Source organism: Mytilus galloprovincialis, chromosome 13 (assembly GCF_965363235.1).
Source record: "Mytilus galloprovincialis chromosome 13, xbMytGall1.hap1.1, whole genome shotgun sequence".
NCBI classification, from domain to species: Eukaryota; Metazoa; Mollusca; class Bivalvia; order Mytilida; family Mytilidae; genus Mytilus; species Mytilus galloprovincialis.
In genome coordinates this window covers 57695006-57720633 of record NC_134850.1, presented here as the reverse complement: position 1 = coordinate 57720633, position 25628 = coordinate 57695006, and the positions used below count along the sequence as shown (strand labels likewise).

The 25628-nt window shown below is 32.0% G+C and overlaps 1 protein-coding gene across 1 annotated transcript; it reads right to left on the bottom strand.

Annotated features, from left to right (window-relative positions):
- Window positions 1-630: 630 nt before the first annotated feature.
- Window positions 631-24440, bottom strand: LOC143056098 (uncharacterized). The gene is made up of 4 exons (XM_076229185.1): window positions 24174-24440; window positions 9305-9508; window positions 6768-7046; window positions 631-781 (listed from the first exon to the last, which is right to left on the bottom strand). Exons 1-4 carry the CDS (start codon window positions 24381-24383, stop codon window positions 698-700), a joined length of 777 nt encoding a protein of 258 aa, XP_076085300.1. The 5' UTR covers window positions 24384-24440; the 3' UTR covers window positions 631-697.
- Between the last annotated feature and the right edge of the window lie 1188 nt (window positions 24441-25628).

Genomic DNA, 25628 nt, shown 5'->3' with positions numbered 1-25628 from the left:
TGTTAGTGACCTACGATATATATGGGGTCAGTAAATTCCAAATGGGTTAGAGCAATTATCAAACCCAATATGGAATTTACTGACCCCGTATATATCGTTCAGTCACTAGGACACTTTGTAACGAATTTATCTTACCAACTATCTTTATTTGTTGAGTTTTGACTAGAGTTGTCTTAATTGCAATCATAAAACCTGTTTATTTTTCTATTAAAGTTTTCAAGTGTTCAATTTTCAGAACCTACTCTCATTGGTCTGCAAAAAAAAGTTAATGTCAACAATAACAATTTAATATCAACAATCTTGATATAAAAATATTAAACAGAACTTTCAATACATTTAAATAATCAAATAGTTCCAAAGTCGTAACTTAACTACTAACCGTGTATTGAAATAAGCCCCGCCTCCCAACTAACCTAATATGGAAAATACATGGTCTCCACGCGGACACTTTTAACCAATCATATTCCTAGAAATGTAAAAAAGGTACGACAATCCTGAATCTACATGGAAAATATTCTCTTAAGTCATCGAAAGTATCATTTACCTTATCATTCACTTTTAAAAGAGATGACGAATTTACCTTGTGAAAGATAACTGTATTAATTATGTGTCCAATATTTACAAATCAAATGAAATACAATTGTTTTTATTATATTGTAAAAACTATTTACATACATATGTATAGACAATAATAGAATTATGAGTAATAAATAGAAATAGTTGTTCCGTGTCTCATCCGTAACCTTCTGGTTGTTGTCAGGCATTCATTATCGTAGATTACCTGTAAATTAAAAGGTAAGATTTGTAAGTGATAAACAATGAATAGATAGTCAGAAGATCTTAGAAAGTAACATTAGTAATCCTACAATGAATAGATAGTCAGAAGATGTTAGAAAGTAACATTAGTAATCCATAAGAAATGACCATGTGATCATCACACAACTACATGTTTTAAATACTAGTAATAATTTTAATTTAATTTTATATTTGGCAAACCGATGTCTTGACGAATAAATATAACCTATATATCACGTCTGAACCGACTAAATCGTGATTTTCCCTCAATGCAATATCAATTCTCAAATTCAAAAATGCAATTCCGTTTTGTATTTCATATACAACTCATTTCTACACACACTTCCAAACTGACAAAAACATGCCCAGGTATGATGCTAGTTTGCAAGTTTGTGTACGTATTGTTGAGGTGGGGCTTTTTTTTTTTATCGGGAAGAAAGAATTCGAATTTATGTTTAACGTATCATTTTTGTACACTTCACATATTCTCGCCTGAGGTAAACATGTCTATTGAACACGAAATGTGTATCGTTTGCTAGGTGCATATTGAATCATATACTAGCTGATATATCTTCTTGATTTTTTTCAGTGCAATAGCATCAGTAGGCTCATTGTTTTGAATATAAGCAAGGTTAGGTACTAAAACTATCTAGATTTGAACTTATTCCGTTATAAAAACAATGTCAATTCATGATGGTATAAATTGATTAAAACTTCTGCTTTTAGAATGACTAGAATGAAAAGATCCAACTAAAATCATACCTGGTCGTGTTTCCACCAAATTTAGTACTTAATTAAGGTCTTTCCTTTTACAAAAGGGAAAGACCTTACTGTATTTCTTCTGTTTATTATTATTATTATTATTATTATTATTATTATTATTATTATTATTATTATTATTATTCTTTTTCCGCCAAACTTTGACAAATTTAGCCGCGTTAACCGTAAGACGTGTCGCTTTCATATTCACACTTTGTATCGGTGTCATGAATACCTATCCGGAACTCACCCTGTGAGTCGAAATATTTTGTCGGTTCGGAGTAATCCCTCCGAAACCCAAAAACCTTGTTATCGTTCCAACACCGTAACCGTAATAGGTAGAAAAAAAACAAAGGGTGAAATCTGTTAAGGACCAGACCCCGGTTCTTCGTTACACTTGGATCGAAAAGATTCAACGACTCATTGGTAGGGTTAGCCCCTATGAAAATTAACCGATGTCGGTTGGTCACCAAAACTCAGAAGTCGTAGACACCTAGGATCTTCACCAATCATCATCAATTCATGCATCTTTGAAAAATACCTCAAGGTCAAATTTGTATGTTGACCTTGACCTTTGACCTAACACCTTGTTATGGGATAATCTCAGAAACCATTATACTTACAGAAGTTTTAAATAGTGGAAAATGTTTGGGTCATTACGGCGCAACTTTGTTACATTTGACCGAAGAGATTTGACCTTTCTATAAGGGGCATAACCCCTGTTTTAGGTTTCTGAAAAGACAAAATCAGCTTTTACTATATAACCAAAGGTCCTAGACCCTTGGGGTCTTCTGTAATGGCATTGGGGACTAATGACCTTGACAAAGGTCAAAAGGTCAAAGGTCAAGGTCATGTCCCAGATAACGAATTTAGTGTTTTTAACCTTATATAAAGGATTTTTAGTGTGTTTTCGAGCGTTTTAAGGTTGACGTTGACCTTTTCAATACATTCTACGTCTGTTGGAACATGTATTTTACATTACAAAAGGAAAGACCTCTCAATTGTTCAAGAACAATTGACAGTTTAATTTTCATATTGTTTTACTGCTAGAATTTTAATCAGGTCTAACATATAAAATTGATTGAAGCCAATCCCAAGTAAAATATTTTTTTCAGAAGGCGGTATATTAATATCTTGATCTCAAAATGTCTTTTAAATCAGAGAATATTTTAATATATAATGGAAGAACTACGTTAAAAACTTTGTACTTTATAAATGATTTTTAATGAATTAGATGGATGTCATTAAAGGTAGTATAGCTATAATCGTATATAATAAGGTCATTAAGTCGATGCCAGGTTTATAAGAGGAAAGACAACATAACTGGTCCTTTTACTTCTATCTCTCGTACCAGGACTTTAATAAAAATAATAAGCAACATTAGCTCAGAAACAAATAAACAAAGTCAACTTCATAATTACGTTTAATGTTTTGTTGTTGTTTGGTGATACCCTCCTTCTTATTTTGCATTTGTGTCTGTGCAATTTGTGCTTGACTAGTGCTATGGTAATACACATATATTATTCTATAATCAACATGTTTATATCCGTAAAAAAATATGTTTTCTTTTTCTTTTCTTAACTAAACAAAATACAAACTAAACGCAAATCATTTAAACATTGTATACCTCATTTCTTGTATGACCACAAACAATCACTTTTCAATTTCAAAATAGTATATTTGTACATGGCGATTTGTTACTTTTATATAGAGAAATGATATTTCATATCTTCTTCCTACGATCTTTCAAGTGAATTATAACATCATCCCTGTAGCCTTAGAACATATATTGGAATCATAATAACTTGAAACATCTGAGGTCAGTTTTGTTTAAGTATAATTGCTTTTTTTTACGTGGGGTCAGTTTTAAATTATCAGCTAAGAACATGGCAAATCGTTTATTGCTGATGGAACGCGAGGATATCCTTTGAAAAAAATGAAGATTAATCAACTATTACATGTATTAAAATAACAATAATATATTCGACCACATCGATATTTTGACAGTCGTCACAGTATTTTTAAACATGACGCGAATAACATATAATTTGCATTCGTACATTTGTAAGGAAAAATGAGGTAGAATGAAATTCAAAACAGTGTGGCTGTGGCCATTGATTGACACATTAAATTCATCCATTGACTGGGACAATTTACGTGAACGTTTGTCTGTAACGACCACTGTTCACGACGTACCTACGATAGACATTTAAACTGTGGGGTTACCAAAGGTTTCTTAACGCCTTTAATATAAAATAATTCGAAAAAATAATCAGGAATAACCTTTATGTTTTGATTTATATAATTGATATAAATCAAAACATCGTGTTATTTCTGATTAATTTTTCGAATTACTTTATTAAGTATTAAGATGTTTAGAACCTTTGGTGACACCATAGTTTAAGTGTCTTTAAAAAGTACATAGTGAGCAGTGGTCGTTACATACAAACGTTCACCTAAATTGTCCCAGTCAATTGATGAATTTAATGTGTCAATCAATGCCCACAGCCACACTGTTTTGAATTTCATTCTTTGTTTTTTTCTTTAGTCTAATCCCAAATTTGATTGAAATAAATATGCGATTAAGCAGATGACAAAAAAAAATTTTAATCCAAAATTTCTGAAATATGATTTGATAGACAGCAATGAAAATCTGTAAATATGTGCACGAAGAAATTTGTTTACTCAAAAAACCGTAAGCTCTCCTTAAATTTAAATGCTTAATTCCTGAAAGCAAATGTTATCGCGTCAACATCATCATTTCCATACGCTTTATTTATGTCTTCTTTTTCAAATCAATATACGTGTACCTTTTTGCATTTAATAGGTTTCATTTATTTCTATTAGTAACTAGCATCTAATAAGGAATTAATGTCAGAACAATTTTTTATACCAGTAGAGAAGCATGTTATTACTTATAAGTCTATTTACGCACCGTAAATGTATGGTCGCGTCAGTTCAATTGCTGTTGTTCAACTTTCAGCGGCAATATTATAAAACAATATTTGAATGCTCGACAATATCTATATTTTTTATATTAAGATGTATAATTTACTTCTTTCAAAATTTGTGCAAAATAATGTTTAAATCTTTCCGTTCGTTTGATGTGTTTGAGCTTTTGATTTTGCTATTTATTAAGGGACTTTCCATTTAGAAATTTCCTTGGAGTTTATTTTTTTTTTTTTTTTTGGCTATTCCACTTTATTTCATACAAGTCTGCTTTCGCAGTGCAGATACTTATCTATCCGTACGCATGTCATGTTGTTGTAACAGTTGTTTTTTTTTATTATCATTTTAATGATTTTTATTTCCTAATCATTCCATACTCGGTTTGAGTCAATGTTGGATGCCTTTAGATCTTACACGAGCAAAAAAAAAATCTAATTTGAGCAAGAGGAATTATCCGATTTTAAATAAGTTGAGATGTATGATAACTGACGATTTCGAAGCCAAAACAGAGGTGTACAAAACAGAGTATTTAACAAAAATCTAAATCCATGAGTCGAAGAAGAAAACGAAAATAATCTGAACAGACAAACAACAGCCCTTAATAATTATGTTTTAAACAGGTGATATAAACCAAAATACTGAGCCACACAAACGACACTAATTAGAAACGGGGATGAATTGCTTCGGAAAGGCAAGAAGTTCCTGCTCGAAAATACTTATTGAAAATAATAGTCATCCGAAAACAACGAACAGAGGATATAGTCAGCAATAAAATCTCACAACGAGTCATGTACGGCCCATATTTAGTCTGTTGTACAGGTTCTTTTACCGGATAATTAGGACCGTGAATCTTCAAATTCTACAATGTGATTCAGTCATCCCGTCGAAGTCAAACAGAGAGACCTTTGTACACGCAACTTTTTACAATAACAGTTTACATCATTACTTCTAACAGACTGGAAAAGTTCAAGATAAAAAGGAAATATTGGTGTATTTAATTTACTTAGAAGGCCTGTATATTACCAAAAGCCTACCATTTGTGTAGCATTGGATTAGGTATAGTCTCGAATTACTATCACTTAACTTCAGGGTTGACCACTAAACAATAAACACAAGATTACAAAACAATTTTAATAAGGAAGACATTTCTGAAATCGGAAACTATGGCTGTATTCAATATATTTTTTGTTACTTTATCCTTTACCTTCGACAATAAATCCAGTATAGTACAAATTATATTTGCCAATGTTTTGCGCTCGTAGACATTTATAAGACAAATGTTGCACTTTAATAATAAACTATTTATTCATATATATAAATCTGTAGTTACTGTATATCCCGAGCTGTCGACATGATGACCATTAGTTCATCGATATTATCTTGTTGAAATGAATCTCACATTTTTTTGTACTCAAACAATGACAAAAACTAGAAAGATGATGAAAAAACAAAAGAAATATTTAATGAAACCGATGCTGTCCTTGGTATGAATATCCAAAACAATATCTAAATAAACTTATCATAGATACCAGGATTAAATTTTGTATTTACGCCAGACCTGCGTTTCGTCTACAAAAGACTCCTCAATGACGCTCGAATAAAAAAAAATATTAAAAAGGCCACTCAAAGTACGAAGTTGAAGAGCATTGAGGACCGAAAAGTTTTACCAAATACAGCTATAAATGTAATCTATTCCTGAGGTAGAAAAGCCTTATTTGACTTTTTTTAACCAAATATAAAGGTCCTAATAAATTCAGGTATCACAACACAGAGAATGGGACGCAACCAATCGACCTTTCGTTACATCTACATGGAGTGAGATAACAAAACATACAAGAAAGTATCCTGATATCAATCAAAACTGTTATTTCGATCAAAACAAGACAACCGTCTACAAAACACTGAACAGACAAATAGACTGAGCTTTACGAACCTCACGAAAATGATTGAGCCCATGTCCTCCGGAAGGATGAGCAAAGTCTGTTCAATGAAGGCTTCCAAATATCTCTCCAGACGTGCAACAGGCGTCACACAGACAACTTTCATAGAGACAAAATGATATTGGACAAACATATTCAAATTTATGAACATATATATACTACTGTTAAAATCATTTACAAAACTAGAGACAACTTCCTAATGATGTGTTTTATCAATTGATTTTGCCATATGATTTGGGACTTTCCGTTTTGAATTTTCCTCGGAGTTCAGTATTTTTGTGACTTTACTTCACATACAACTAAATAGACTACAACAATAGTTACCTTTCCTCTTCTTCGTTTTATTTTCACCTTCCACGTGTGGGTACCAATATTAGGAATGTCTAAGGCACTGATAATAATATCACAGTTTCTATTTACATCGTAGTCAAGTACTACATTGTATGGATTACTCTTCGACGGAAATTTAAGGTATTGTTGTAATGCAGCTGAAAATATGGCGTTGATTATGTCTAAATTCGGTCTTAATGGAATTGTTGTGGCGAATAATAGTTCTTCCTGGTCAAAGGGATCTTCAGCCTTTATCTCAATTCTAATTATAGGCTGAAAGAATAAAGGATATAGTTACTGTTGATTATAAACTATTAAACTAGGATAACCTCGACAACGTTGTTGTCTCATATCTTGTAAAAATTGTTCTAAAGAGTTGATGTAAATATTTTGAACCAAATATGTGTAATTAGGGTTTCTTTTCAAAACAAAATATAGGATTGGTATAAAGTTTGAATTTACTTAATCTACTTTTAGTTACAATCCCAGATTTATTTTTTCATCGAGTCATCTGGTAGATAGAACACAAATATATGCGTTGGTCATGTAGCTATACGTGTGTTTTCGTACTAATACATTCTTCAATTTCAAATATTTGACTTTGAGCATTCAAGATGAAATTTAATCTGGAATCTGTCGACACGACTGCTACCTTTCTTAAATATCCGATTACAAATCGGGAAATTATTGAAAAAACTAAGGTTATCACTCCTTCAGGCACATCTGACCTGAGATAGATTTATCTATAATTTGTAGGTACTTTTAGTTATATAGTTTATCGCTCGTTTCGTTACTTAAACATTCTTGGTTTTCAAAATCTAAATATTTTGTTTTGGGCGTTTTTTAGGAAGATATATCCAGAAAAAAAATTATGTTCCTGATGTAATGAGCTATGTTTCGAAAAATTTGTTTCAAATTAATTGATATATAATCTGCACTCACTCATATGGACAAATATGTGTTAAGGGGTACTCGTTTTGAACCTTTTACAAATCGAAAAAAATAGCAATTCATTACTAAATCTTTTCTGAATTTACCTTCATCAGGAACGCTCAAAGCCGAACATTTGAAAGTCAAGGATGTATAGAGACAAACCACGTTTGAGAGATATAAAAGGACATGAAAAATAGCCAAATCTATCTAAGGCCAACTTTGCCTGTGGGAGTTGAAACCTTAGTTCTATATTAATCCAACATTTATAAATTCTAGATATTTGTTATAAATCATTTCAGTAACGTAGATAAAAAATAAACACATCGAAGAGGAGCTGAAAACGACAAGGACCACTGACTTATCTCAAAAGTTATTACAAGAGACACGGTGGTATTTCTATTGTGATCTGTAGGTAAGTTGTATCCTTCTTATTCAATGGCTTAGTAAAAGATGTGTTCTTTTTATGTGACATCATCAGATATGGTCGTATTTTTGACGACGACGCACCAGGAAATTAAAATGAAAGCAAACAAATTTGACGCAATAACCGAATTTTAACAGATGACGAACTGCGATTTTCCCCATGTATCGCCATTATAATGAACGCTGTTCTGTGAGGTTACCTTGTGATATGTTCGACTTTGCAGGGAACGGAAAGGGTAAAAAGGTATTTTAATAATGAGTATTCATGTATTCTTATATCTAGTTAGGATAATTTTAATATAAAAAAATAAATGTGTATTTCCTTTTACTTTACTCGGTAATATTTATTGATGCCTTAATAGAGGGGAATTAATAGTATCTGTAATAGTGATATGTATTGCGTGGAATGGGTCTCTCCCATGTATAATTGTCTTGTGTCATGAGTCTGTCCATTTACTTTCTGTAAGTGTACGGATTGATTATATTATCGACTTAACTTAGCATGTATGACATATGGAAACCTTCTGATTACGACTTTTATTGTGTTTAGAGTGTTACACGGGATTCATAAGAGTATTAACAATTAATGCTACAAGTAGAGAATTAAAACCAATTAGTCATGTCTGGTTCATCTCGCAGGATTGTTAAGGAATTGTAAGGTGTCATATGGATCGATATGAAGTCAGTAAGATATACATGTATATAGCATAATGATCTTATCATCAAAATTATTTCAAATAGTACAAAACCCGAAATTCTTTCAAATAGTACAAAACCCGAAATTCTTTCCTAATCAAATGTAATGTTTAGCTGTATGATACAAATAAGCAATACCGGTATTTAATGGCCTTTAAAATATAAATAAATCGTATTTCAGATTGAAAGATACATTTCATGTTTTCACAAAGTCAGCATCGAGTAATATGTTTGGTTTTCTAAATAATTCAAAGTGTTCAACATTTAACAAATGACAAAATACTGTTTGAAAATGAATTGTTTGTCCTTTAGGTGTCTTGCATTGTGTTGGTTGATACAGTTTCGACGCGGAACATGGTTTTAAAAGGGCTAAGATTAGGTAAATAGAACGATATTTTTCCATGAGTATGAATCATTTGAAATATCCTTTCTAGTGAAGGTGCCTTAATCAGAGTTATTCTTTAATAGAACTAACTTACTCGAAGTGACAAACGGCTGAACACCATTCCGTAACTGCGGACAGCATTGAAGGACGTTCTATCCGGAATTGAACGTGGCGACTCCTCTATTTCGTTCCCGACATGATTAAACCCGTTTGATTTATGGTTCATGCGTTTCTGCGGATTCTCTAATAAATCACTGTCTGCAATGTTTTCAATTGTATCTGGCAGCGGATAATCATCCTGAAAAATAATATAAAGGAATAAATGTAAATGTATTAGTTCGTTACAACAAGGAAAACAAACTTAAATATCTATACAACTCGTCTAAACATCAACCCAACAATGTTAGATCTGTAAATTTGCTTTCGCAATTTTTTTGTTCTTTCCTCGCCGGGATTCGAACCCATTCTACTGCGATATCGTGACACCATATCGCCTGCACTGTAGCCGTCCCGCTAGACCACACGACCACCTTTGCTTCATAAAAATGAAGCTTTCGGTGGCCGGGTGTTACCTTTCCACGTCAGTTTTAATCTAGCGTCGTACTACAGTACATGATATATAAGGCATGGATATATATATTTAGGTAAGTTATATGGCCATCCAAATACCGTTTTAATCACTAACATCACTGAAGAGATATTAATTGTCGAAATCAGGGTATGGTGTTCTAACTTATGCACCTCATGTTGTGGTTTAAAATCTTTGCTGCTAGTTTATTGTTTTCTGTTTAGTATTAAATTAATATTAAGATTCATTTTGTTACATCTTGTGGTCAATGTATGTGGCAATCTTCAATGGCAGTCAGCAGGGTATAAGAACATCAGTTGTTTAACCTACTAGTCTAATGCGTTTTGTCAAGATATACTTTTTCACTCTTTTGGTTTTTTTGGAAAATGTTGTTTGTGCTGTATTTAGACCCCTCTACAACAAAATTTGTTTTACATGCACACGTATAAAAATTGCGGGTTTTATCCAACGCAATCATAGGTTTGAACGTTGTTGTCAATTTAAACTTGTTTATATATATAAATATATTTATATCCTACTATACAGTTTTCAATCGTGTGAATTACAAACAGTCCTGTTCGCCTGCAGTTAGGCATTTTTTAGTCGGATATTTATATTTAAATTCAAATTTATCTCAAGGAAGTATTTTACCTACTTGCAAGTAAAAGATAAATGGAATAACAATAAAACAGCAACCAGAAGACAGCTAAACAAACCAAGAGTATTCTCAGATTGGTACTTTGTGTCTTTATTTATTTTTATTTTTTTTTTTTAATTCTTTTTTGTAGGAAATACTTTCAAACTGAATTTTACAGTCTGTGTTAGTATCATGTTGTAACACCACTGTCCCAACTTTGTGGGATCGTTGACATGTGTAACTATGTCATATTCTTAATGCGCCTGTATAATACAGGAACCTGTAGTGATACTAGGGTTGTGGTTAGTTGATGTCTTTAATATCTATGTTCCTTATCTATTTGATATGAATCAAGCTTTTGGTTTTTTTTTTTATTTTTTTAATGTGAAATGTCAACGCTGTATGGGAGAGGCGAGTATATATTATCAATCAGAAAAAGAAATCCAAAAGAAATATAAGACGTAAAAGTCGTATCGCGTCCAACTGTCAATAAGTGCGCAAATTCAGAGTTCCTCTGCCGAGAGAAAATAAGATCTGTCAATTGTATCTATAATTTATACAATTTGTAGGAAGAGTATATAAGCAAGTTTGGATGAAGATTAAGATGTTTCAGTGGTATCTTAAATTAGAAGGAACCCAATATTGATATGATGCAGGGAATCTCTAAACCTGGTTAATTACAGACTTCGCCATCTGCATGGCGGCAATTGAAGAAAAGGGATTGGAAAAAAATCTACGTTGTATAATCATGATCAATCAAGTATACTACAACTTTAAGAATATTTTCTGAAGACAATCTCTAATAATAAACTTGGTTTTTAAATATGTTAATAGACAATCCCTCTTACAAAATTAAAATAACAAAAACAACGAACTCAAAGGAACGTTAATTTGTCACACGTGTAAGAACTCGACTATTACCCTTATTACGTTTATGGAAATTAAATCTTCAGCTTTGACTTCGATTTTAATTGACTCGAAATTAAATCAAAGAACTTTTGTGTTAGGAATGATGGATGGATATATATATATCCTGTCACGTTCTTTTTGTGTTTTTGTTTGATGTTTTCTTTGTATCGATCTGATAAATAACGCCTTTTCTGCTGATTTTAGTTTGTTCGTATGGTGTGCTGTTACACCAATGTCACAGGTTAGGGGAGGGTTGAGCGTTCACAAACATGGTTAACCCCGCCACATTTTTGTTGTACCTGTGCAAAAAAAAAACTTAACCCCTTGAAGTTAAATGGTTGCTCCAAAACAGAGCACAAACCATGTTTCAAATTTATATTTTTATATTTAAAAAAGAATTAAATAAGAACTTTATCTTCAGTCTGATTACAAAACGTATGTTCAATAAACGAATATCTTGCCAATTTTTCCATTGTGTTTTCTCCATTTAGATCAGTTATTAAAGTCGTTTCACTTCATTATCATGCTTGTTTTATTATTTTTTCTCTCTGTTTTCTAAACTGCACAATATCAACGTTAATCGATCTTAACCTGCACAACATTTTACTTTCAACTACTAGTATTAAACCGATAATTTTTATAAAAAAAAAAGATAGGAGATACTAAGTGGACATTCTAAACTTGAAAGCGGAAATCATATTTTATACACCTTGGTTAAAACTGGATCTTTCTCTTCTGTATTGGAACTTAAACTGCATACGTGTCCTGCATACAAACAACAGTACATTGCTGGTCTTCAAAGTGTTTCATGTTTTAACATTAATTTTATCAGCAATTAATGCCGGGTTTCAACATTATTGTGGAAATAGCTATACCTATTGAACGAGTTTGTCTTGCTTTGTTTCATACAAAAGAATGACAAGTGTAGTTACAAATATCTGATCTTAGGGAGGAATGAATTCTATTTTGTAAGAAATCACTCGGATATAAACAAAGATTCTCTGAAACTGACGTTATCAAGATGCTTCATTTCTTGATTGGCAACATATTTGTACGTTTGGAGGACGTGTTTCAAAAAAATCTGCATTCCCATAGAAACCAACTGTGACTCTCTTCTTGCCGACTTGTCCATTCATTATTATGAGTCTGACTTTAATAAGGAACTTCTAAGGACGAACGAAAAGAAGCAGCAGCCTTTAACTTTACTTTCCGCTATATAGATTATGTTCTCTCACTAAATGATTCAAAATTTAGTGACTATATTGAATGAATCTATCCCATTTAACTTACGATAATGGAGAAAAAGTTTAGTCTTTTGTAGACGAAACGTGCGTCTGGCGTATATACAAAATTTAGTCCTGGTATTTTATGATGAGTTTATTAAGTATGCCTAATATCTTGACTTACATCTAGACTTGACAATGAGGGTCGGTTGAAAACTAAATTTTACGACAAAAACAAATTATGCTAACTTTCCAATTGTGAACTTTCTATTTCTAGGTAGAAACATTCTAGCTGCGCCTGCATACGGGGTATACATCTCCTAATTGATACGATATTCCCGGGGTTGTATTTCCTATCATTTATTTCCTTAATAGAGGGTTGTTGCTCATAAGGAGGTTTTTAAACGAAGAATTCAAAATGGGGAAGTTAAAATCATCCCTTTGTATGTTTCATGGACGTCATCACGAGTTGGTTGACCGTCATGGAATATCCGTTTCACAGATGATTGCGATTATGTTTCTAAGGTCGTAGCTACAATTACGTCTCCTTTTATTGAATGTGACGTACCAACTTATTTCCGAGTTGTTCCAACATAAGCAACACGACGGTTGCCACATTTGGAACATGATCTGCTTACCATTCGGGACATCTGAGTTCAACCCCAGTTTAAGTAGGATTTGCGTGTTCAGTCTTTAATTTTTTATATTGTGTTTTATGTACTATTGGCTGCTTGTCCTCTTGTCTTCTTCTTTTATAACCATGGTGTTGTCAGATTATTATCAACTTATGAGTGTTAATGTCCCTCTGGACTCTTTCGCTTGCATTTGACATTAAGTCAAAAATATCTAATTATTTTATAGTTAGTTCGAATACCACTTCGGCACATAGCGTTTGATCTTCATTGACTAGGTCTGTAAGATTTCCCGCCAAATATCTATGGTCTTCTTTGGATATGGCGACTTCCTTCATCAATATAACATGGTCGCTATGATAAAGCTAAAATTATGTCAAACATCAATAATCAATTAATCAAACACATTGCAGAACTACTTACTTTTACATTTGATAACAATGTAAACATTTATATTTTTATAAATTAAAGACGAAGGTTTTATACAAATTATAGACAGGGTCTGTCCTTGTAAACTCATGTTTTATCAACCGTCTTCGTATTTGATTGACAAATATACGTTAAACCTTCAAGTTGAAAATTCTCACGGGAATCAGAGCGCTGCATTGATTACAAACTGCTGTCAATCGTGGGATGGTTGATCTTTAATACATTGTTTATGCTTTTGATGGTCTTTAAGTCTATCATTCCTTTTAGGTTCAGTAGGTTCTAATAACATTTATAGGGGTTTTCGATTTCATACAAATATTGCATTTCGCATCAATCTTTTGGGTTATACCATAGACTACGTGCTTTTAAAATAATCACATAAAGATGACTCTTCAATGTCGTCTATTTTTGCCAATAGAACATTTTAAGTCATAAAATAACTGCAAATTCAGGTGTAAATCGGAAAAGCAGTGGAATCTAAAAAGAGTAAGACTATTTAAAATGATAGAATCCTTAAAGTATTTCTAAGATATTACTGTGTAGGAAAATGACGAAACCTTCAATTTGCTATTTCATACTTATTGATTGTAATAGAAATAAATAAATGGTAGGCATATTATAGAAAAACAACTCCACGGGGCAACCGTTGAAATTTTGAAAATGTAATATACTTTTAATATTAAGAAACAAATCATTGTTTTTTCTAAACATCTATCCATGTTTGTTATGGATAATTAGTTTTCTTTTGTGAGCTAATAAAAAATATGAACGAATTTCAGCAATATAAACACAAATTTCTAAAGTATGTACATTTCGTAGAATTATTTTCATCGTACGGCCTTTAATAAATGTAAAACAATTTAGAGGAGAAAACACATTTGCTGATTTATCATATACAGAACAATTAACGTGAACAAATCTGACATACAGCATCAAACAACAACACCTTACAGATTCCTGATCCATCAAACAACAACAGCTTACAGATTCCTGATCTTGGCCAAACGCATAGAAAATGTGGTGGTGTCAGACATATTTGCGGGCGCCTAACCATCTATTAAATATGTTTTCAAAAAATTCAGTACCTATTATTTACTTGTATTGAAAGTTATCTTTCAATGAAAATGGCGATGAAAAAGACCATGCAGGATTGCTGCGTGCTAGCGAAATATATGCATCTTTACCTATACAAAATTGACTTAACAGACAATTAAAAAGTTCAGACATTTTTGGACAGATTCAGACACAAAACACAAAAAAAATTATGAAAGAGGGACGCAAGATACCAGAGGGAGTGTCAAACTCATAGATAGAAAATAAACTGATTTAACACCATGGCTAAAAATAAAAAGACAAACAGACAAATAATAGTACGGAAGACAGAACATAGAAAACCAAAGACTGATCAACACGAACCCCGCCAAAAACCAGGGGTAATCTCATGTGCTCCGGAAGGGTAAGCAGATCCTGCTCTACATGTGGCACCCGTATAAGTGCAAATCAGTTAATCTAACATCTTCTTTCTCTCCTAAACTGATTGTTAAATGTAGTGTACAGATTAAATAAACAATCCATCTACTATATCTTGTCTATGTGACATTCCTCGCCTCCTTAATACAGTATTTTTGTTCTAATCGGGCGCAAAACAGCGGCAGAAAATCGACCATTCATCCATTGTCTCGCAAATCACATTACAACAGTTAACTGGCGTTGTATAATTAACACAACAGTAGTTTACCAATGTAAAAAAATCTTAAATCGACTAAGAAGAGTTATCATGGTAACAACAAAAACTAAGTAAATCGCATGAACTTCAAAAGGAGCAAGTCCGAGTCAAAGCAGTTGAAAGAGGAGCTTTGAAGTAAAACAAGAATAGAAATGTGTGCCAAATACGGGTAAAGCCATTTGTGAATAATGGTTAAAAAAATCCTTGTGTTTCAAATAATTCATTCATTGAAGTATGCAGAAAATGACTGTATTGATATTATATGTCAACTCAGAAGTGCAAACTAAAAGACTTATGATTTCGTCCAAGAAGTAACTTCAACAGCACTTGCATCGACCAAGTGTTTGCACACTTCGATCGAATGCCGATTTAGTTAAGGCTCATCAGAAGTACAGAACTGTATCGCGACGACGCTCTTTTTATGTTCATCAGGAACGACTGTTATACTTATGGTTTTAATGTTTATGGATACTTTTAAGCTGTCATACTAAGTATAGAAGTTACTCACACTAAGGTGCGTACCTTAAACAAAATTGTTAATATTTTATTATAAAATGTTTATAAATACAGTTAAAATTGGGCTTGTCATTTTCAATATCTAGAACATATAGATTTTAGTAGTCCAAAACCAACTCAGTGAATCTTGGCTTTGTCAGTTGTTGTCTTTATTGTTAAGTATCAAGTTTTATTCCATTATATGTTCCTCCATATTCTTCTCTGTCTTTTACGACAAATTTATAAAGAGAAATACTCGAAAGTTCATCTAAATGGCGGGGTAAATCAATAAGTCTTAAATATATATCTAATCAACGCATCGTGATTGTTTGCTGGCTCATTTGATACTATACATATTCTTGTTTAGAAAAATTAGTAGATTATTAAATGGAATCATGTCCATTGAAAATGTTAATGTGTTTAAAGAATCTATTACCGAAATGCCAACAGTGGATAATGCGTGGTTTACCAGCTAATGTTATATTTTAAAAAGAAATGTAAGTTTACCAGCTGATGTTATATTTGAAAAAGAGATGTAATTTATAATAAGTCAACACTCGTCATACATACAATTCGTGACGCTCAAATAAAAAAGTTTAAAATGCCAAATAACGTTCAATATGATGAGCTTACTATATTGTATGCGGTATGATTTTCGTTCATTGTTAAAGGTCATGTTGTGACCTATAGTTGATAATCTTTAGGTAGGTAATTAATCTATTACTGAAAGGCCAACAATGACACGCGCATTGTTTACCGGCTAATGCCATTTATTTTAAAATAAAATGCAATTCATGATAAGTCAACACTCGTCATAGATACAATTCGTGACACTCCAAAAAAAAGTTTAAAATGCCAAATAAAGTTTGGTACATTGTATGCTGTATGATTTTCGGTCATTGTTAAAGGCCGTGTTGTGACTTATCGTTGATAATCTATACGTAGGCAATAAATGAGGCTAAGGCTGTCTGATGTTTTATGCTCTGAACCCTCTCTCTAACCTTATACGTTGGCAATAAATGAGGCTAAGGCTGTCTGATGTTTAATGCTCTGAACCCTCTCTCTAACCTTATACGTAGGCAATAAATGAGGCTAAGGCTGTCTGATGTTTTATGCTCTGAACCCTCTCTCTAACCTTATACGTTGGCAATAAATGAGGCTAAGGCTGTCTGATGTTTAATGCTCTGAACCCTCTCTCTAACCTTATACGTAGGCAATAAATTAGGCTAAGGCTGTCTGATGTTTTATGCTCTGAACCCTCTCTCTAACCTTATACGTTGGCAATAAATGAGGCTAAGGCTGTCTGATGTTTAATGCTCTGAACCCTCTCTCTAACCTTATACGTAGGCAATAAATTAGGCTAAGGCTGTCTGATGTTTAATGCTCTGAACCCTCTCTCTAATCTGTGACACTAGTGTAACTAAGCAACATAAGGTTGTCTGATGTTTAATGCTCTGAACCCTCTCTCTAACCTGTGACACTAGTGTAACTAAGCAACATAAGGTTGTCTGATGTTTAATGCTCTGAACCCTCTCTCTTATCTGTGACACTAGTGTAACTAAGCAACATAAGAACAAACTTTCAAATTATATTTGAAATCATTCAACTCATCAAATTCACGCTAAGCACAAAAATCAACTAACATAAAGACAAAAGTGCCAATCTATTAGTACTCGCAGTGGCTGAAAGCTAGTTCAGAGCCAATAACAACAAAAATTAAATCCAAATTTCCCAGACTCGAGGATATGACGCATTGAACCCATTTGTCCGGATTTGATTCCAGGTGATTAAAAAAAATCAACAAATTATTTTAAGCAAGCATGTGTATGATACAATTACCTTCTAAAAAATATGAAATACTTTTAAGCAATGAATGACATTTACGTATGTTCATCTAATGACATGTGTGTCCTTAAGTTTATGTAATAAATTTCATTAAATACTTAAGAAATAGGATGCGCTCGTTTACAATATTTTTTCCTGGATATAGGATGCGTCCGTTAATAATAATGTTGTCTAGGAAGTTCGGAAATTAATATAGGTTTAGCTTACTTTATTTGGTTGACTTACTAAACGGACAAGAAATTGATAAATTACAAATCTTCAAAACAATCTTAAAGCAAAAGATAGCATTTAAAAGTGCAATTCCTCCTACCATATGTATTCATTATTACGAAATGTTTTAATATATAATGAAATAGATAATTATGTGATGTATTCTCTTAGTAAGTTTTTATTATTCTAATGTTCTGAACATATGAATACTTGACGCAATGAATGCACGATAGTAAACCTACAAAAGTCGTTTGACTTTATTTCATCATTTCAATTAATAAATGCAGAAATTCAAAATGGAGAGATGGATTAAAAGATCAACGACCAAGTAAAAAAACAACTGATCATTAGTAATAACACAACTGAATAATGTAAAAGTATTGATAATTGTCTTAAGAAAAAAAAATTGAGCAATAAGTGGAATACCTGTTATTTAGGGAACGACCACTTAACTTCAAAAAGGGGTGGGTTATGTTGTTTTTCCTAAAGAAATATTCTGATTCCCAAGTTGATATTCTGTTATCCATTCGTTTGATGTGTTTGAGCTTTTGATTTACCCATTTCATCAGGGACTTTTCACTTTGAATTTTCCTCGGAGTTCAGTATTTTTGTGATTTTACTTTATTCAAGCAGAGGACCCCAAAAAATATTCGGAATCTAGATTTCCCCCTAACCTTATAATGTTAAATTTTGAACAAAAATATTTAAATTGATTGCGTTTAATTTCTAACTCAAATAAAAAACCTAACCCCCTCCCATTTTGAACTTAATTGGTTGCTACCTAAGTTTGATGCTCCCAATCAACATACAGAAACTTATACTTTTATTGACTAAATTCGCCTTTTATCGCAGAGCTGCTTTAATCGCTTACATATACTTCTTCTTCAGCTTTTACTAATTGTACTAATGACATTTTCCTATAACCTTTTTGATTTCTGATAAAACATTAAAATATATAGATATAACGGTGTTCGATAACAAGATGCCTGATTAGAGAATTAATGTGCTTCTAATCACAATGAAACTAGTTAATCACTTCAGATACAACCAATAAGAGTTATCATTTCGTTGAAGCATTAAATTATTTTCATTTAATTTATCGTTTACATTTACCGTAAAGGTCAAAGTTATTGTTCATAAATGTGAATAAATAGTCGTTCTTTTTTTTAAATTGGTATTACAGGTATAACAAAAAAAATACAGTTCTTAAACCTTTACGTTTATATGTACAGTACTGAGTTAAAACATAAACAACAACAACAACAAAAATTGTAATGCCAATGTAGAAATCGGTATCATAAAGAGTAAAATAACAAAAATACAGAACTCCAAGGAAAACTTCCTAACCAAATAGCAAAATCAAAAGCTTACAAACATCAAACTTATGGATAACAATGTCACAGCCGTGGTGTAGTGGTTAGTGCATCGGACAACTAACATAAAAGTTCCTGGTTCGATTCCCGTTTGGAATGAAAATATCTGGAACTCAATTTTCGGCTCTCCCTTGACACCATCTGCGAGTATGGTCTTGAGGAAACGATGATAGTCCGTCGGAAGGGGACGATAAATGGCTGACCCGTGTTAAGAGAGAGCCATATCTCTTGCACGTTAAAGACACCCTTGTAGATTTCGAAAAAGAGTAGGCTAATGCCGCTACAAGGTAGCACTCGCACCCGCAAAGTGGAAAAGGATTAATATAAGTTGCAAAACTTGTTTCCCAATCCACTATTAATAAATATGTTTAAACTAACAATGTCATATTCATGACTTGGTACGGCATTTTCGTATGTGGTAAATTGTGGATTAAACCTGGTTTTACAAAAAGCTTAACCTCTCACATGTATGGCATTCGCATATAATGCCATTATATTGATAACGATATGTGATAAAAAAAAAAAAAAAAAAAAAAACAGACATAATAGGTATAAATGTAAAATTAGTAGTACAGCAGTCAGTATTGTGTTATAATCTTAATCACTATAAAATAAACAAAGGGGAAGTTCAAAGTTCACATTCGGATAGGATTCCTTTTTTATAAACCCATTCTATGTAGCAACATTCCAATAGCGATATTCCACAGATTGCGTTTCCTATAGGGGTAAATTCAGTAAATAAATATATGTCATCAGGGACCGCCCATTTTGGGGAGAGCTTTCTGTCTAAAACTGAAGTCTTGTGCTCTTCTGATTGGTAGATAATGTTTGTAATAAATATTTTTGGGTAGATAGATCAGAACTAGAGTTGAAAAAAATAAAAAAATAAATGCTGAATGTACTATTTTTTTTTTCTTACAGGGTTGAAAAGTAATGAGGGTCAGTATAGGAATTCAGTGCGAATCAACATTGTTTGTAAACAAGGCCATGTGAATGTCCAAAAATGCCGCATGACCCTATGTTTTTATTGTTTCAAAAGATAGGGCTACATTTGTACTTTCATGAATGATATATGAAAGTTTCTAATTTCTAAAGGTAAATCAGGTATAAATTTATTTTCATACATAGGTTAGCATTAAAGTCAATGGGAGATTTTTTACTGAATTTACCCCTATAATGATTTCCCTGATATGAAATTGTCGCGTATGGTTCCAAACCGTACAATTGAAGTCATAAATTCGAAAAATTTACGTACACCATCTCGAGTAAGTTGACTGTTATAATGATAAATGACCACAAATTTATTCCAATGGACATATCCTCAATTCCGTCCAATTTTTATCGTTTGTGACAATACTATATGAAATGTATCACCAAATGTGTCAACAAAGTGAGCAACATGATTGAGGTCGATATTGGATCTTCTTAACCTCACAAAACATCTTGGTTAACCATCAATTATTGGTGGGGTTTACGTTTCATGTTTTTTTTTTTTGGTTTCTATATTATGTTTTGTCGCCCTTGGTAAGAAGCCACACACAAATAAAAATTCATATTTTCTAAAATCCATCAATATATAAACCAATGATATGGTTTGTTAAACGCAATGTTATTAAGAAAAATTTGTTATTACTCACTTGAACATTTGTTCGCGATACTTATTTCAGTCTATTAACGTAGTTAGCAGATGGTGTTTGGTCAAAGGTAAAAAAATCAAGAGCAAAAATGCACCAAACATTATACTGAAAATAAATGGGACCAATTTTCCTTTTAGCGCGCTAACTCATCATTCTTCGTGTATTTTAAAAAGCATCCACATCACCTGGGTTAGCACCTATATTCATTACATTGAAAGATTGATGTGCTTATTAGTATGTTGTCATTGATAATTAAAAGTAAAATCACAAAAATACTGAACTCCGAGGAAAATTCAAAACGGAAAGTCCCTAATCAAATGGCAAAATCAAATGATAAAACACATCAAACGAAATGGACAACAACTGTCATATTCCTGACTTGGTACAGGCATTTAGAAAGTTTAATCGAATCAGTTTGTTCTGCTTTTTTTAATATTCCAAACATGTTTTTGGTATGAGAGCATATATTTTTGCAAGTAGAAAGCTTACAAATGAAAGAAATAAATTGGCCAAGACATCACATTGTCAACGTGACGTTTATAGGTGGGATGAAATGACGCCGAAATTTGCTCTGATAGAAACGTCGCACGATACTGGTGTCACCTAACGTTACACACTCAAAGACGTTAGCCAAAATAAAAACGTTGGAATGCATATTGTTCAGATGGCTTTTTACAATAAATTTTAAAGGATTGATTTTTTTCCCTAAGAAAGGATTAATTGTTTTTTCTTAGATGTTAAGCTTTAGTTTTATTAACAAATTAAAAATAAAAAAGTAACTTGAATTGAAACCATTCGTTTTATATACATCTTAATTATAAAGCCAATCGATAATTTTTTATGGATAAACTATGCACTGCAAATGCACCCATCTTTGCACTCCAGAATGTCAAGGCGAAAGGACTACGGCATATCTAGCATGTCAGTTCTGCACAAATATATGCAAGGAAATGAGCGGGAACAATTATTATTGCTGTGGTTTTTTTTTCGATTAATTTGTGTTATAGCGGATCCGACTATTATAGTCCGGAAAACACTTCAGTTCCGCGAGAAAATCTCTCCCAACCCTTTCTCTATGAATCGGTAGAGCATCAACATAAAACATTCATTTTAAAGTTTTCTTATTAAGCAACAAAATAAAATAGCCGTATTCCAAATCGTCTGTAAAACCGCAATGGTGACAATTAGACGGAACGTTAGAAGTATATTTTATTAAATAACGTCAAAATCGTATGTGGGGACATTGTATCGGACATTTTAGTTTTATCTGATATCTCGTATATTAGATTTAATTTATGGGAATTTAATATCAAAATGGAGATATTTTTTTGTACTTTTATCCATTATGATTTTTTTTATGTAGCGAATGGCACTGTATCAAATAAACATCATGAAAAACAGAAAACGTAACCCTACGTTTAAATTGGTTTGAAGGGGACAAAATGTCGGACATTGCTATTCAACTCGAATAATAAGAATTTATTTTGAAAATTCCTGATTATTGCATGAGGCGAAAGTGTGATCTTTGTACAAAATACTAGTATAAGAATTATTCACTTTCGACATGTGGATTGCTCTGGAATTCCCTTTTTTGGGACAATTCAACAAAAATTACGGAAACCTTTCGTGCATGGGACACATAATTTGTATCATCTTGATCCCATTTTTTTATATTTCCGTCTTTTCAAGAGAAAAAAATCGACATTACGTCATCGCCCAATTATGAATTGCTTGTTCTAGACAAACTTTTATATCGTTTGGTAATAAAATTTATATGTTTTTTACGGTATTCAGAATTTCACAAAACGAAAAGTGTAACGCGGGACAAGAAAATCATATTGCAAAATAAAGGTTTTATTGAGTTTTAATTAATGAAAATGGTCTGTTACATATACAAAATTGCGATGATCTGAAAGAAGAGTTTAAAAGCTTTAAAATGATATACAACACTTTATAATATCAATTTTTACGTTTAAAAATTAATAAGATGAATGTGTCTTGTCCGTGATTTTACCAAAGTAACACCAGTAGCGTGCGACGTTTCTTAGGATATGAAAGTGTTAAACGTCTAGAACCTGTAGCCTGGAACATAAGGCAATAACTATATGTTGGTATACATATAGTACTGTATTGTAGGTCCAAATTCAAATATAATTTAACTTTTAGCGGGTATTTATTTTCTGTATAATGCTGACTTGGTGTTTAGATGAAACCTATTTTCCCAGTGCATGGTGTGACGCATTTTTTATCGGACGTTGTGAACGAAGCAGTTTTCCTTAGCATTAATTTAGAATTTCAATGATCTTCAATAACACCACATCCTTTTATACAGATTTCCTTTAGTTTCACCAGGATTTACAATTCATATTTCAACATTTCAAATACTTGAAGCTTTCTTTAGAAATATATACTACCATGGACAATAGGAAGCAATGCAAGTAATAAAAAGATGAGGTTCAATGTACAAGCCAATTAACAAAGTTTTTTAACAACGAAATAAACAAGAAACAAAGACTTATTATTATTTACAGATGCTTGCCCCAATTTATTTGTATGGATATAAGAAGCGAAGGCGAGAGAGATAAGACGTTACATTGTCTGTAGACATACGGACAATTATTTTGATAATGCTTCGATCGCGTAGTTTAAAAAAATATATTAAATAGGACCTAAGAGAATTGTTGAATCAAATCTAATATTTAAAAAGATATCAGCAACCAAAATGGAAACACCGATGTTTCCCTCTCTATGCTAAGTACTTATAAAAAATATCAAATACTTTTACAATAAACATTCAACGTATATCCTTCGACTTTAAATATTGGATAATCGTTTTAAAATTTGAGAACTTGAATTTGATAGATTCCTTTTTAAGCATAAAATCCTGACATTTCCCCGTACAAGTATAATCATCATATGGGAATTGTTTAAGCAAATCCTTCCCAAACGTATGCTTCAAAACATGTAATAATATTAGCAGAAACATTGCAATAAAAAAAATATTAAATCCATTTGAAATAGTTTCCTCCTGAAATTCTCAAATCATTTTAATAAAGTTATCAATAAAATGAATAAGATTGATAAATTTCAAATTATCAACAATGATTAGAGATAAATGAAAAAATTTAGATACGATTAATTTGAATTGTGAAGCAGACCTCGTTTCTTATATGCAAAATTCAAATATTTTAGGTGACCATTTAATGACCAAAAACCCAAACCTTTGACTACAAATATGTCGAAGGACAAACATACGAACATTTACAACATCTGACTTACATTATATTGGTTGTCTAAGTCGTACAAGAGGGTTTTAAATACACTTTCAGTGTTCCGTGGGTCCAATAGACCTTGTGCTAAAATTCCGTGTGGATTTCCGAATAGTTCATTCTGATTACCTCGGTCGATATCTGATGAATCGTCCATTGTATCTACTGAGTAACACATATGATAACATTGGTAAAAAAATAATATTTCTAAAATCTTCATGTTATGCTTCTTATCAAAAAGTTTGAATATGAATGAAAGACTGTACGGATTGTAATAATATTAAATATTTACAATGTGTAATAGTTTTATTAACTGCCGCCTACTATTCTCTGAAGATCAACTATATCAATTTATGTTAATCTGAATTATGACACCGAACATCTTTGTCTATTAACCAAGTATGAAATGCTCAACTAATTAACGCAATTTTTTCCTTCCGGCACAATATCCATTCGGAAAACCAATATCTGTTTATTTGACTGCCTTTATCAGCATAATAGGTCTTAATTTACTAGCCACCCACTATTGAAAGACTTTGAGATAAAGAGTAAAATATCTTTGGGTTAAAATCTATGAAGGACAATTAACCTTCTATTTAACAGTAACTCAACCATAATTTCTGATTTCAACAGTTTACCAAAGGTTTAACATTCTTACAGTATGATAACGTTTCATATAATTTGTTTTCTTTTTTTAGTTTCTATTGTAAAGTCATTGTTTATGTAACAAGTATCATTTAACTTATATGACAATAAATAATTATTAATCAGTATATAAGAATAGAAGTTACAGTCTTAATAACTTACTCTTTAGTTAATTATTTAGTAGATTGCGTTCTAAATATATATATTTTACTTAATTTTAGCTTTTGTCAATTTCTTAGATTTGCTGTCTAGTTCTAATTTTAAACTGTTCGAGTTTTTTCCGCTGCTGACCTACTGTCGGGTGTTCCAGATAATCATCGACGGAGGCGCTTGCCACATTGACTACCGTTTAAATGTTAAACAGTTCTATCTGCATTTTTATATAAATTTGTTAGCAACAACTTTTCTATTTGATTTATTCAGTTATATGTGCATAAAGATTTGTATTCTTTTGCATGAGTTTTATATTTTGGAAACTGCTCATCAGGGCTCATATCAAATTAAAAATAAAGTATGGGATGATTGCTACCGTACGGTCTGCAACAATGAGTAAAACCCATACCACATAGTCAGCTTTAAAAGGCCTAGACATTTCTAGTTTAGGTGATAGTGAGATATTGAGATATTTCATACTCTTTTGAAATACATCAATGCGACAGCAACCTAACGACTGCATTAAATACTTAAAATAATCTAGAGGTCACCATACGGTTTTCAAAATTATGCAATTGTATGATATGACATAGAACACTTCGGGAACGGTGTGCCTCTATAGTTATGAAAACAGGAATTATGTTAAAAAAAAACTTGGACTTTATTT